Source organism: Phyllobates terribilis, unplaced genomic scaffold, assembly GCF_046119375.1.
Source record: "Phyllobates terribilis strain yellow unplaced genomic scaffold, ASM4611937v1 Scaffold_1__5_contigs__length_1240528914, whole genome shotgun sequence".
Lineage (NCBI taxonomy): Eukaryota > Metazoa > Chordata > Amphibia > Anura > Dendrobatidae > Phyllobates > Phyllobates terribilis.
In genome coordinates this window covers 140708002-140723685 of record NW_027362761.1, presented here as the reverse complement: position 1 = coordinate 140723685, position 15684 = coordinate 140708002, and the positions used below count along the sequence as shown (strand labels likewise).

Below are 15684 nucleotides of genomic sequence, written 5' to 3'. Positions count from 1 at the left end.
TGTGTTTTTCCACTTTAATTTTGGTGGTGACGCCAAATCCAGGCCTCCATTGGTTAATAAATTCCATTGATGATTTTTGTGTGATTTTGTTGTCAGCACATTCAACTTTGTACAGAACAAAGTATTCAATGAGAATATTTCATTCATTCAGATCTAGGATGTATTATTTGAGTGTTCTCTTTATTTTTTTGAGCAGTGTATATTTAATTGGACCACAATTGTTCTACTTTTATTTTAAATAAAAAAAACTAGCTCACAGCCCATTTATCATGTTGTAGGACATCTCTACAGTTAGTTTTTATGATATTGACTGTGTCTACACTGCTCTCAGTTTCACTCAAAAAAAAAGAAGCTCTTAAAGGGAAGCTATCATAAAAAAAATGACCTAATGTTTAAATCATGTTACAGTGTTAAATATATATGTTTTTAATTTTTTTGACAGTGTTTATTTATTTTATTATAATCCATATTAATAGATAATATAATATATAAATTGTAAGCTTGTGAGCAGGGCCATCACTCCTCATGTAACTGTTGATATGTGATACATTGTACATTGATACATTGTATTGTTTATATTGTCTGTACATGTCCCTACTTAACTGTAAAGTGCTGCGGAATATGTTGGCACTATACAAATAAAAATTATTATTTATTGTTATTATATTAAAAACAAGAAAAATAGAACGCTGGCAATTTTCAAGTTTTGGGGGTTTATTAGGCTCATTCTTCCATTTGTTTCAGTAAACTACACATGTACATAGCCTCAATATTCGGATCCTGCCTGAACCTATTATTTATATTGTTGCATCTAATGAGCATGTGCAAAGTGATTGTGAAAGGAGGGGGATCTGGTGAGGTGTGAAATCACCCATTGTTATTGATGAATTCTATGTTATCAGCTGTGTTACCTGTCATTGTAATCCTGCCTCTGTTGATAAGGAGGCTACTGAAAACTCTTCCTGAACACACAGGAAAAATTAGTCTAAAAAAGCCTCAGTGGCCAGTATGAAAATTGCAAGATGACTATTTTTTTCCTTAATATAGATTGTAAAAAAAAAAATGCCACCAAAAATGTTTTAAAAAGACAGGTAACACAAAAATCTGATTTAAACAATAGGTCAGTTTCTGATGATTGCTTCCCTATAAGAGGAGTTTAGGACCTCTGTCCCTAGCTCCTATTTAAACATTAATAAAAAAAAAGGTTGTGTTATTAAGAGGTGCTCCAGTCCTGCTTAAGGAGCTTAGGAGAGACCACTCATTCATACTTACCCACAGGCTTGATTTTACCAGTACATTCCTGTAGAGTGGAATTATTTTCTTTGTCGCCTGCCTACCTACTCCCTTATAATGTCATGGATAGCACCGGCTTCAGCTATAACCTAGTAGAACAATGGAGGGTGCATTCGGAACAATGACATTAAAGTATGTAACGCTTTGTTGTACATACAGTATATGTGACCTAAAGTAAATTTTCCTTTTTTTTCAGTAGATAATTTACTTTTTGTGCAGCCTGAGTGGTTACCAGCAAGGTATATATGAGGCACACAGAAGGTACCGTTGCAAATTTTTTTGATGCCTCTGTGTCTCCATATATGCAATGTCAACCACAGTTAGTTACGTTGTTGACTTGCTCCACATTTGTGCTTTTCATGCTTTCTTCATACATAATTGTGCTGTGTTCCTCCACTTCACCCTGCTCCATGCCATATCAGTGTATGTCAGGGTGTTTATAGTCATCAAAACTATCAGATTGCAAGAATTGTAGCATGCTTACTAAGACATTCAGTATCAAGGCCAGAAATCAGGCTTAGTCTTTCCCAAAATCTTACAAACAATATCTTATAGAGATCATATTGCAAAAGTATAGAGAGATAAATGTTTTTTTCAGACACAAAACATCAGAAGTTTTACCCCAGTAGGGGGCAGCAGTGTATCTTCTAGTGAGGGCTCATATTAACTAAACAGTTAAGAAACTTTTGTGTCCTGTTACACTTCTTCTAACATGTTCCATTCATCATTCATTCCAAAAAAAGGAAATATTTTGCTTGCTGTATATAAAGTGCCTCACAAACATCACTAAGCTGTTGTAATATAAAGTGTTTTCCTTTGCAAATAATTATAACATATTATCAGAAGACATCTAAAACTGCAGTGTAGCCTAATTCTTTATATTCTTTATTCTTTCTTTTTAGGGTGATTCACTCACTACTTTACCCGGAAAAATTGGTGTAACTTCTAAAAGAGACAGTCAACCGTACTGAAATTGGGACTGTACGTACTTTGGTTCATGAGAAGTGAGAGTGCAATGAACCTCAGCGACAGTGACGAGAAACATCCTGGCGATGAGTGGTCTCACCGACTTGTCGCCCCGCCGGTCGCCTCCACTACAAGATAGACTTGCTGCACGCCTTTCTGCGCGTCTGTAGCTTTTGTGTGGTGCTTGCATTTAACTCCAGCCAAATTCCTTCTTCATTTGTGAACAATGTACAGACACAGTTTGGAAGAGCGTGTTTTCATTGTGAAAACTTATTGGAAAACTGAGTCATTAAAGAGGTGTCAAAGTGAGTTTCTAAAGAAGTTTGGAGGCCGAAATCCGTCGTCTAAACCGTGTATTCTGTCATAGGCATGATGGAGGACATCCGGAAATGTCTGAGGAAACAATTCAAGATGTGAAACAGCGACTTCTGGCATGTCGTATTCCACATGTCAACGCATGGCCAAGAAAGGTCGTGTTCATATGTACAGAGTCACTGTCGTTTGGGAATTGAAAGCCATTTCCGAGTCACATAGACTCCAGTATGATCTAGAGAGTCTGAACGATTGTCACGTGACTCAGAAGAGGAGCAGAGAAGACGGCGATCGGTGAGTATATTAATACACTTATGCCAAGGCCGGCGTTTGGGCGGAACACTGGGCAGTTGCCCAGACCCTACATACCCATGATGGCCCCAGCGAATACAAGTAGAAACTGAACTGACAATAGTAGTCTTGTATTATCAGTGCAGTTTTCAATGTTAAAAGTGCAGCAGGACCTTTGGTGACGTGTTCACAGTCATGTGACCATTATGTGACCAAAAGTCCTGTACCTTGCAGGAGTCTAGAAGAACTGAACAGGAGGAGACAGGCTGTTAAGTCTTCTATAGTGTGTCTATATATGTGCTCTGTGTATACATCTGTGTGTGCTCTGTGAATGCATATGTGTGTATATATTTTGTGCATACATATGTGTGTATGTGATCTGTGTATACATATGTGTGTATGTGCTCTGTGTATATGTCTGTGTGCCCTGTGTAAATGTGTGCATATGTGCTCTTTGTATACATCTGTATATGTGCTCTCTGTATACATATGTGTGTATATGCTCTGTGTATAAATATGTGTGTATGTGTTCTGTACATACATACAGTACAGACCAAAAGTTTGGACACACCTTCTCATTTAAAGATTTTTCTGTATTTTCATGACTATGAAAATTGTACATTCACATTGAAGGCATCAAAACTATGAATTAACACATGTGGAATTATATACTTAACAAAAAAAGTGTGAAACAACTGAAAATATGTCTTATATTCTAGGTATTCTAGCGCTACAAAGAAACTGGCTCACATGAGGACCGCCCCAGGAAAGGAAGACCAAGAGTCACCTCTGCTTCTGAGGATAAGTTTATCCGAGTCACCAGCCTCAGAAATCGCAGGTTAACAGCAGCTCAGATTAGAGACCAAGTGTAACGGGTCTGGGAGGCGGAACCTCTGAGCAACTATACAAGGGGGCGGTCCTTGTAAGGAAGCGGGTGGCTCCCAGGGAAGAAGGGACAGTCTCTGGGTAGAAGGGCAGGTAGTCACGGCAAGTGACAGGGACAGTCTCTGGGTAGAAGGGCAGGTAGTCACAGGGACAGTCTCTGGGTAGACTAGCAGACAGGTAGCAGGTGGACGCTCCCAGGTGAGCGGGCAAGAGTCTCTGGATGGGCAGGTGGTCACAGCAAGTGACGGCAGAGCCTCCAGGTAGGCTAGCAGGCTGGTAGCAGTTGCCCGCTCACCTGGGAGCGCTCACGAGTCTCTGGACTGGCAGGTGGTCACGGCAAGTGACGGCAGAGCCTCCAGGTAGGCTAGCAGGCAGGTAGCAGGTGAGGGCTAGCAGGCAGGCAGCAGGTGAGCGCTCCCAGGTGAGCGGGCAAGAGTCTCTGGACTGGCAGGTGGTCACGGCAAGTGACGGCAGAGCCTCCAGGTAGGCTAGCAGGCAGGTAGCAGGTGAGCGCTCCCAGGTGAGCGGGCAGGCTGGTCCATAGACAGACTGACAGGTGTCGGAAGGCAGACCGTTGGACCGCAGGCTTGCAAGCAGGTAAGCGGATATCAGGCAGGTATCAAGCAGGAATCTGGCAGGTGACTGGCAGGTAACTGGTAACGGGACCTGAGGGCTGAAGCAGAGTGAAGGCTTTGCAACAACATTGCTCAGGCACCTCCATTTTGGAGGAGGTGCCTTATATATGGTGAGGTCCTCCGGCCATTGGCCGGGGACTCCTTAGGACGGCGCGCGCGGCCCCTTTAAGAGAGGGGGAGCGCACGCGCGCCCTAAGCACAGTGGCCGGGAAGCAGCGCGCGCTGCCAGCAGAGCGGGAGGAGGACGCCGGGCACGGAGCGGAGAGGTGAGGGGAACAGCGTCCCTGCCTAGCAGGAGGCAGGGACGCCGACGCTACAGTACCCCCCCCTTTAGGCCCCCCTTTTTTAGGCCAGACAGAAATTTATCAAGGATGAGAGGGGCATGGATGTTCTCCCGGGGCTCCCACGTTCTCTCCTCAGGACCAAACCCCTTCCAATCTACCAGAAAAAAGGTTTTTCCTCTTACCCTTTTGGTGGCCAGAATGTTCTCTACCTCAAACTCGTTTTCAGCGGAAACCGGAGCAGGAGGCGTACCTGTAGACTTGGAAAAAGAGTTAAGTACCACGGGTTTGAGGAGAGATACATGGAAGGAGTTAGGGATCCGCAAGTTGGCCGGGAGTTTCAATTTATAGGCCACTGGGTTGATTTGTTTGATAACTTCTAGTGGGCCGATGAACCGAGGCCCTAACTTGTAGGAAGGAATCTTGAGCCGGACATACTTGGACGAGAGCCAGACTTTATCTCCAGGACGGAATTGTGGAGGATCCAGGCGTTTTTTGTCAGCGTGTTTTTTCATCCGCTCGGACGACTGAAGGAGTGCGGATCGGGTACTCTCCCAAATGGAGGAAAATTTGCTAACGAGAGATTCCGCAGCCGGATTGTCAACCGAGGTGGAGACGGGAAAAGGGATCCGAGGATGCTGACCGAAGACTACAAAAACGGGGATTTGGAGGAAGATTCGCTCTCGTGATTATTGTAAGAGAATTCGGCCCATGGCAGGAGATCCACCCAGTCTGAATGGTGGGCATTAACGAAGTGCCGGAGGTAACTGGTCAGGATCTGATTGATCCGCTCCACTTGACCATTGGACTGTGGGTGGTATGCGGAGGAGAAGTCCAGGGTGACGTCTAGCAGCTTACATGTGGCTCTCCAGAAGCGTGAGGTGAACTGAACCCCACGATCCGACACGATGTGGAGGGGCAGGCCATGGAGACGGAAGATGTGGCGGATAAAGTCTTTAGCCAGCTCGGGTGCAGACGGGAGGCCTGGCAGGGGAATGAAATGAGCCATTTTGGAAAAGCGGTCAGCGACCACCCAAATGACCGTACAACCGGCAGAGACAGGGAGATCTGTTATGAAGTCCATAGCTATATGCTGCCAGGGAGCAGCAGGTACTGGAAGAGGAAGGAGGCGACCGGCTGGCAGGTGTCTCGGAACCTTGTTGCGGGCGCAGGACACACAGGCAGAAACAAAGTCTATTACGTCCTTGTGCAGGGTAGGCCACCAGTAGTGCCGGGTGATAAGCTGGAGGGTCTTTTTCTGACCGGCATGGCCAGCAAGCTTAGACGAGTGACCCCAGTGTAGGATCCTCTCCCGATCAGGTACCGTTACGAACGTCTTTCCGGGAGGGAGACGATTTAGACTCACGGGGGCCACCTGCATTACTCTGGCGGGATCGATGATGTGTTTAGGTTCCTCCTCAAGATCAGACACCAGGAAGGATCGGGACAAGGCGTCAGCTTTGATGTTTTTGTCAGCCGGGCGAAAATGAAGAACAAAATCAAAGCGAGCAAAAAACAAGGACCACCGGGCTTGGCGCGGGTTATGTCTCTGGGCACGCTGGAGGTAAGCCAAGTTCTTGTGGTCCGTGTAAATTATTACCAGGTGAAGAGCCCCCTCGAGCAGGTAATGCCACTCCTCCAATGCCAGCTTGATGGCCAATAGCTCTCGGTCTCCTATAGAATAGTTGCGCTCGGAAGAGGAGAAGAGTTTGGAGAAGAAGCCGCAAGTTACCATTCTCCCGGAAGACGATTTTTGGGTAAGTACCGCTCCGGCTCCAGAGGAGGAGGCGTCAACTTCCAGGAAGAATTGTTTGTTGCCGTCCGGGCGATGCAGCACCGGGGCGGAAGAGAAAGCCTGTTTTAAGGAAAGAAAGGCTTCCTCAGCTTCAGGCGGCCATTCTCTGGGATTAGTGCCCTTACGGGTGAGCGCAGAGATTGGGGCAGTCCGGGAAGAGAAGTGCGGTATGAAGAGGCGGTAGTAGTTGGCGAAGCCCAGGAACCGCTGAATAGCCTTCAACCTCTCTGGTCGAGGCCACTTCTCGATGGCAGACAGTTTCTCAGGATCCATTCGTAGGCCGGTCTGAGAAATTATGTAGCCCAAAAACGGAAGCGAGGTCTGCTCAAAGAGGCACTTCTCATATTTAGCGTAGAGGTGGTTCTGCCTGAGCCTGAGCAGAACCTGACGAACATCCCTCCGGTGTGTGGGGAGATCCGGAGAGAAGACCAAGATGTCGTCCAGGTACACCACTACGCAGGAGTAGAGAAGGTCCCGGAAGATGTCATTGACCAACTCTTGAAAGACGGCGGGAGCATTACAGAGACCGAAGGGCATTACCAGGTATTCATAGTGGCCGTCCCGGGTGTTGAATGCCGTCTTCCATTCATCCCCCTGACGGATACGGACCAGGTTATACGCCCCACGGAGGTCCAGCTTGGTGAAGATTCTAGCCCCCCTCAGACGGTCAAATAATTCCATAATGAGCGGAAGGGGGTATTTATTCTTCACCGTGATCTGGTTAAGGCCTCTATAGTCTATACAGGGACGGAGTGAGCCGTCCTTCTTTTTGACGAAGAAGAAACCTGCTCCCGCCGGGGAAGTAGATTTCCGGATGAATCCCCGGGCCAGATTCTCCTCAATATATTCTGACATGGATCGGGTCTCAGCAGTGGACAAAGGGTAAATGCGCCCACGGGGAGGAGTAGCGCCGGGCATCAGGTCGATTGGGCAGTCGTATGGTCTATGAGGGGGTAATGTCTCTGCCTCCTTTTTATTAAAGACGTCCGCATACGACCAATAAGGAGCCGGAAGACCAGGTAGATTGGCTGGAGTAGGAGAAGGACGGACAGGATGGACGGGAACTAAACAAGTCTTATGGCAGTCCTGTCCCCAGCGAAGGACTTCTCCGGTCTGCCAATCAAGCACGGGTGCATGTCTCTGAAGCCAAGGTAGGCCTAGTAAGAGGGCGTGAGAGAGTCCAGGCAGAACATGAAAGAAGATGCTCTCAGAGTGCAGCATTCCCACCTGCAGGGTTATGGATTCGGTGATGAGTTGGATGGGATGTGGCAAGAGGCCCCCATCCACGGCAGCGACAGATAAGGGTACAGCTAGAGGTTTGGTGGGAATGCGGTATTTCTCTACCAGATACTGAGAAATGAGATTTCCGGCAGCTCCAGAGTCAAGTTGGGCTAGTTCAAAATAACGGTTCTCCCCGCAGATGATAGAGACCGACAGCAACAGAGATGGAGAGGGTTTACTCTTGTCTAGGACGACCTCTCTGAGCGATCCTAGACACAGGCGTTTCCCGACCTCTCCGGGCAGGAACGGATCCGGTGCTCCTTACTGCCACAGTAGAAGCAGCTCCCCTCGGCACGGCGTAACTCTTGACGGGTTTTGACCATCTTGGTCTGGTCGACCTAAATAGGCTTGGGTGAGCGCGCCTGGGGAGTAGCGGGAGAAGTGACAGGTTTCTGAAAGGTAGAGGCTAGACGTGGAAACCTCCTCTCACGGGTGACCTCTTTGGCGCGTTCCTGGAACCGGATGTCAATCCGGGTGGCAAGAGTTATTAAGTCGTCGAGAGTGGTAGGTATGTCCCGACCGGCGAGTTCATCTTTAATACGGCCGGACAGACCCTCCCAAAAGACAGACACCAGGGCGTTGTTATCCCAGGCCAGCTCCGAAGCAAGGGTACGGAACCGTATGGCATATTGGCCCACGGTGAGATTTCCTTGATGGAGACGTAGCAGAGATGATGCGGATGAGGTCTTCCGTCCGGGTTCGTCGAAGACTTTCCGGAAAGCCGTGAGAAAGGCTGGCAGGTTGGACACCAGGGGGTCTCCTCTCTCCCATAGAGGATTTAGCCAAGCCAGTGCCTCCCCCGTGAGATGGGACATGATGAAGGCTACTTTGGCCCGGTCGGAGATAAACTGGTGGGACAGGAGTTCAAAGTGCAGGGTGCACTGGTTTATGAAGCCCCGAGCTTGAGCGGGGTCGCCTCCGAAGCGTGGAGGTGCAGAAAGCCGGGGTCCGGGGCAGGATGCCATGGTATTGGTGGGCAGCGGCGCTGCCGGGCTGCGAGTCATGACACTAGCGGTGGTTGCTGATGGAGCAGTCAGAGTGTCCAGGCGAGAGTTGACATTCCGCAGATGACTCAGGATGGACTCCTGTTGGGACCTCTGACGGGACAGTTCATGACATAGGTCCGAGAGCGAGGGAGCTTGGGTGCCACCGGGTTCCATGGCCCGAGCAAACTGTAACGGGTCTGGGAGGCGGAACCTCTGAGCAATTATACAAGGGGGCGGTCCTTGTAAGGAAGCGGGTGGCTCCCAGGGAAGACGGGCAGGTAGTCACGGCAAGTGACAGGGACAGTCTCTGGGTAGAAGGGCAGGTAGTCACGGCAAGTGACAGGGACAGTCTCTGGGTAGAAGGGCAGGTAGTCACAGGGACAGTCTCTGGGTAGACTAGCAGACAGGTAGCAGGTGGACGCTCCCAGGTGAGCGGGCAAGAGTCTCTGGACGGGCAGGTGGTCACAGCAAGTGACGGCAGAGCCTCCAGGTAGGCTAGCAGGCAGGTAGCAGGTGAGCGCTCTCAGGTGAGCGGGCAAGAGTCTCTGGACAGGCAGGTGGTCACGGCAAGTGACGGCAGAGCCTCCAGGTAGGCTAGCAGGCAGGTAGCAGGTGAGCGCTCCCAGGTGAGCGGGCAAGAGTCTCTGGACTGGCAGGTGGTCACGGCAAGTGACGGCAGAGCCTCCAGGTAGGCTAGCAGGCAGGTAGCAGGTGAGCGGGCAAGAGTCTCTGGACTGGCAGGTGGTCACAGCAAGTGATGGCAGAGCCTCCAGGTAGGCTAGCAGGCAGGTAGCAGGTGAGCGCTCCCAGGTGAGCGGGCAAGAGTCTCTGGACTGGCAGGTGGTCACGGCAAGTGACGGCAGAGCCTCCAGGTAGACTAGCAGGCAGGTAGCAGGTGAGCGCTCCCAGGTGAGCGGGCAGGCTGGTCCATAGACAGACTGACAGGTGTCGGAAGGCAGACCGTCGGACCGCAGGCTTGCAAGCAGGTAAGCGGATATCAGGCAGGTATCAAGCAGGAATCTGGCAGGTGACTGGCAGGTAACTGGTAACGGGACCTGAGGGCTGAAGCAGAGTGAAGGCTTTGCAACAACATTGCTCGGGCACCTCCATTTTGGAGGAGGTGCCTTATATATGGTGAGGTCCTCCGGCCATTGGCCGGGGACTCCTTAGGACGGCGCGCGCGGCCCCTTTAAGAGAGGGGGAGCGCGCGCGCGCACAGTTGCCGGGAAGCAGCGCGCACTGCCAGCAGAGCGGGAGGAGGACGCCACGCACGGAGAGGAGAGGTGAGGGGAACAGCGTCCCTGCCTAGCAGGAGGCAGGGACGCCGACGCTACACCAGGTCAATGCCACACAGATATCTAGCAGCAGACACATCTCTTCAACAACTGTTAAGAGGCGACTTAACATTAGGCATTAATGCTAGGCAGGTGACTCTTAAAGAAACACTCCATACTAATGTTTTTCCCCTTTGATCCTGTGAGAATGTTAGTTTAGTGTAGTGTAGGTCCGGGTCAGTTTTAGGCCTCTTTCAAATGTCAGTGTGTCCGGGACGTGTGGTGACAGTTTTCACAAATATTTGAGATACATACACACATAGACCCATTCTAATGAACGGGTCTGCGCACATGTCAGTGTGTTGCCATGGACCGTATGTCTGTGGGCAAAACACTCTGATGTGTCCATTTTTTGCACGCCACACAGGCAGCAAAACGTCCCACACACGTGCACTGCCAAGCACCGCAAGTAAGGACTTCTGGCCGACTATGGATAGTGCATCAATGTGAAAGTAGTGGATAACGTCTTTAAAACAGCTAGACTATGGCTCTAATGAAAAACATCCTTGCAGGCAGTCACAGCAACCTACATTATCATCAGTACCATGGATGTGACCTGCCAGCCCTAGAGGATGCTGAGATTAATCAAAATCATGTAAAAGAACCTTGCAGTTCTACAGTAAGAAAACCGCACTGCAGCTTTATACCCATCACTTATTGTATGCTCTGTCCCGTACACCTCACCGCTCACACCACTTCTAGTTGCCTCTTCACCAGAGCACAACACTCTATCAAGTTTTGCCAACAGCTCCAACACTATCCAAACTTAGGAACCTCAATTTCTTCCTATGCATTTTGTTAGGTTTCCTCTGCTGGCCGGGCTTAAAGAGTATCCATCATTTTAATTTTTATTTCATAAATCAATAGTATACATGAATGTAAGCAACTTTTTAATAAATCTTATCAGAGAAATTTGCTTTTTTTCTGCTGGGAATGATCATTCATTCTCAAAATTCTCAATTTCCGGGTAATATTTTACATTCAGTGACGACAGATTATTACATTACTGAGATAGGAGATGGCAATTGCTACTAATAAGATTCTCTTTAGATGAGAGAGGTAAGAAGAAGGGAGGAGTAAGAGACATAGTTATTTTTCCTCCTATCCCTACATAGTATCTTATTAGTAACAACTGCCATCTCCCATCTCAGTTATATAATAATATGTCTTCACTGAATATAGATTTTACCTGAGAATTGAGAATTTTGATAATGAATGATCAGTTCAGGAGGAGAAAGAAACAGATTTCTCTGATAAGATATATTACAACGTTGATTTTTTTCATGTGTACTGTTGATTTATGGAATAAAAATTATAACGACGGTTACTCTTTAAGGGTATTCTTTTGTTGCTTCTATAGATAGCATTCTGTGGACGTCTTGTAAACTTGTTTTTTACTCTATTGAATTACATATCAATTATAATAAATACATAATTTTCATATTGGAATTTTCTTTTTACCATGTAACCTACATAATATATGTGATAATATAGCATTACTGGCTTTACAAGTGATATCTTGTTGTGCTAGATGAGCACCCGGTCATAAAAGTATGTTCATCTGTATCCATGTATTTAGATCATTATCATATCTTAGTGAACATAAACTACAACTCTGGTATTTATAAATAATGATATATTTCTTTTTGATTTTTTTATAAAATGTACTTATATACATATTTTTGTTTTTTTTTATGGTGACAGTGAGATCAAGACTCTGGAGAAGCTGAACCGTCACGGTCAAACAATATGTCAAAATAAGCAATCTATGGATTAACGTTTACGGTCTTGCCAATAAGGTCCTCTTCATTACTAAGAATCCGGAATTGAAGAATCCTATTTCCTTAAAATATTAAAATAAAATGTTTTGGTCTGCCAATAAAACCTTTTGAATTTGACAGATAGATAGATATGATGTTGCTCAAGTTTCATTTTCATAACAATGTATGTGGTCTTTAAGACCAAATAATATCTGCATTATTAACATGTTTATTTGGCCTGTACAAATGTTTTCTGATTACAAAGAATCTTAAGTGCTCTTACCTGCGGAGTTAACTTTCCAACTCTCTGTGTTATCGGTTCATTAACGATAACTTCCACTTTGCAGGCATCTTTCTCCTTGGGGATAGAGAACTGTAGGTCATTTTCTGGTAAGTAGCCAACCTGTCCTTTCATCACCGTGATCCCATTATTGACTTTGATAAAGGAAGAGCTCAGGAACCTCAAAGTCACTAACAATAATGCAAGTGATGGATACACGTGACATCTCCAAAAGAGATTCATCTTTATCCTGACTTATATCCTAACATCTATGATCTTCAGCTGGAGTCTGTTCCCTTTTTAGGATTATTTTACACACCATCAGGCAGTGGCTATTCTTCAGTCATCTGTTCAACATGAAGAGCAGCCCCCCTCGTCCAAAATCTTGACAACAACAAGCCCTTTCAGGAAGTCGTGGTGCTTTAATAAAAGTTGTTGAAGAATCCTGACAAAGCCAGGCATTAATGTACTCCTTTTATTCTCTAATCCTACAAAATAAAGGGATAAAAGAAGGAAATGAAGTGTAAGATCAGTAAAAACAGTGGAGACAGAGAAACACAGATTTCTTCCTGGATATGATTTGGCAAAGCTTGCGGGACCTGATTTTTATGTAAAGGATGAAGAACACAAATAAGGATTTAAACATACACATGAATTGCACAAACTCATTAAGTATTAGTCCGCTAGCACTTTAGCAAGCATTACCTTGTCTTTAAATGTTTTCCCTTCTTTGAGGATTTATTCTGCACTGTACTGCCATGTTCAGACGTGATGGAATTTGAGCTGTGGATTCTGCACCACAAATCCGCAGCAAATTAGATACTAGATGTGGCAGAAAAAAAACTACTTCTGAAAATAAGTGAACAGTGATGCATGTTCACAGTTTTTTCTACTTTAGGCTATGTGCGCACGGTCAGGATCTGAAGCAGAAATTTCCTGAGCGTTTCTGCATCTCCTTGGCAGGAAAAACACTGCGGAAAAAAGTGCAGTTTTGCTGCATTTTTGCTGCATTTTTTGAAGCATTTTTGTACATCAATGAATGCCTTTTGGAGCTAAATAAAGTTATTTGGTGGGACATTGCTTAAACCCTTGGATTACTGTCAGAACTGGGTGAGTATATTGGTTAATTTAAATGATTAAAGAATGTGTCTGTTATATTTCAAATAAAGTGTTTGATCTGTGTCTGTGTGTTTATTTAACTCTTTACTTTACTTTAATTAGGTTTGGTGATGAAAGGGTCTGATTGACACCTTGTCATCACCAAACAAAAGAGCTAGGTGTCAGCTAATCCCATTCGCCCAATCTCATTAGCATTTCCATTCATGCAATTAATGCGGAAGTTGTGAGCAGCTATTTTTCACCTAGAAAGGTGCCATTTGCAAACATGGTCCCTGGCCATTATTAACAGCTCCCAGCTGTTTGGTTAGCCGCTATGTCCCCCACTCAGCGGCGCTTTGGACGCAGCGTCCAAAACACGGTGTTCTAATGCCGCACTTAATAACCGCATATAATAACACTTCAATCGGTCAAAATCTGCAGCAGAGACTAGAGTGTCCGCTACAGAAGTTGACATGCTGCGGGTGAGTTTGGGTACGTGACCACGATCAGGAGCCGCTGCAGGTTTTACGCTGCGTGTTTATGCAGCATCAAACCCGCAGCGTCCAGATGTTACAGCATAGTGGATGGGATCTCTAGAAATCCCATGTCCTCTATGCATGCATCAGAGGCTGCAAATCACCCGTGGAAACTGACATGTGGTGCGTCTTTCAGGACCGCAGCATGTCAAATTCTCTGCAGAGTCGCTAGTCTCCGCTACAGAAATTGACATGCTGCGGGTGAGTTTGGGTACGTGGCCACGATCAGGAACCGCTGCAGGTTTGATGCTGCTTGTTTATAGAGCGTCAAACCCGCAACGTCCAGATGTTACAGCATAGTGGATGGGATCTCTAGAACACTGACATGCAGTGCGTCTTTCAGGACAGCAGCATGTCAAATTCTCTTGCTGAGTCGCTAGTCTCCGCAATATAAATTTGACCAGAAGAATGGATTGAATGCGGTAAATCCGAATGTTTCAGTGAGCACATGTTGATTTACCTGCGTTCAATAGAATGCAAGGTTTTGGACGCAGCAAAAAATATGCGTACAAAGAACTGCTACGTCCGGATTGTGGGCACAGAGCCTAAAATTAAAAAAAAATGTCATATGCTCCCGCTTCATTTTTATAACCAGCAGAGGGAAAGCCGACCACCGGGGGCTGATATTATTAGCTGGGGAAGGGGCCATTAGCCAAAAATGTTCCCTGGCTATTAATAACAGCCCACAGCTGTTTGTTTAGCCTTTACTAGCTAGATTACAGGGGGGCCCCAGAAAAAAAATTTACGTGGGGTCCCCCTATAAAATCTTAGCAGAAAAGGCTAAACAGACAGCTGCGGGCTGATATTAATAGCCAGGGAAGGGGCCATGAATACTAGCCCCCTCCAAGGCTATTAATATAACCCCTCAGCAGTCCCAGAAATGGCGCATCCATAAGATGTGCCAAATCTGGCACTTAGCCTCCGCTCTTCCCATTGCCCTGTAGCGGTAGCAAGTGGGGTAATGGGATTGGGGTTCACGTCAGCCTTATATTAACGGCTGATGTGAAGCCCAGGTTAGTAATGAGGGTGTCTATAAGACGCCCCCATTACTAACCGCGTAGCAAAGTGGTCACCGCTTTTTAAATAAAAGACACGGCCAGAATAAAGTATTTTAATGAAATAAAAAACACATGGTTTTAATAATTTTTTTTATTGCACTCGATCTTCTGGAAAAAAGGTAAAAAACCAAACAACCATATCCCTCACCTGTCCGCCGTCACAACGTAGTCCATGATTATGCCAATGATTGTCCCTCGGCAATCTGGGTCACTTCTACAGCAATGACATCAGCAATCACTGATGTCACTGCTGTAGAAGACAGCAATGTACACTGACAGGGCTGTAAAATCACTCCTGTCAGTATACATTGCTGCTGCAGGAGATCACTGGTGTTCATCAGCTGAAGGTCAGCTGATCAGCCCCGGTGAGCTCACCAACATGGGAACATTCTTCAGAATGTTCCCACGGTGAGGTCATGTGAGCAATCAGCTGATCGCTCACGTGACCGCAGGTTCTGGCAGCGCAGTACACTGCTGGGAGTGAGCGCACTCCCCGCAGTGTACCGCCGGCCGCCAGGAGGAGAATATCGCCAGGGACCAGGGCCAGGAGGACACCGGGGGGCACCGGACAGGAGAGTATAGTGTTTTTTATTTTAATTTTTACTTTTTTTTACTTTTTTCACCACGGGCACGCCGACTCGGCAGAGCAGACTACTGCCCCCCCCAACCGACCCGCTCTCGCTGTTATCAGTGGGTGTGATGGTCAGATGAGAGGAGTAGTAGTCCTCTTCTCCTGACCTGGGTACCACCTGCACCGCGTTTCCGCCGCAAATTCGCGGCTATTGGCTTTAATTGAAATGCAGCAAGTCCGCAGGTATCGCAGGTAAGCACATCAGGATTGCCATTGCTATAGCTGGCAGACCTATTAACAAGCGTTTTCACAGCGTTTCCGT

At 46.7% G+C, this 15684-nt stretch overlaps 1 protein-coding gene across 3 annotated transcripts in view; it reads right to left on the bottom strand.

Annotated features, from left to right (window-relative positions):
- The window catches only part of FREM1 (FRAS1 related extracellular matrix 1), a 261719-nt gene that overhangs the window by 196798 nt on the left and 49237 nt on the right, over positions 1-15684 (bottom strand). For all 3 annotated transcript variants that reach the window (XR_012299496.1, XM_073667881.1, XM_073667873.1), the window contains exon 2: positions 12103-12587. Coding sequence is in view for 2 of the 3 variants with exons in the window: in XM_073667881.1 (XP_073523982.1) it covers positions 12103-12342 (240 nt within the window). In the remaining variant the exon portion in view is untranslated. The remainder of the gene's footprint in view (positions 1-12102; positions 12588-15684) is intronic.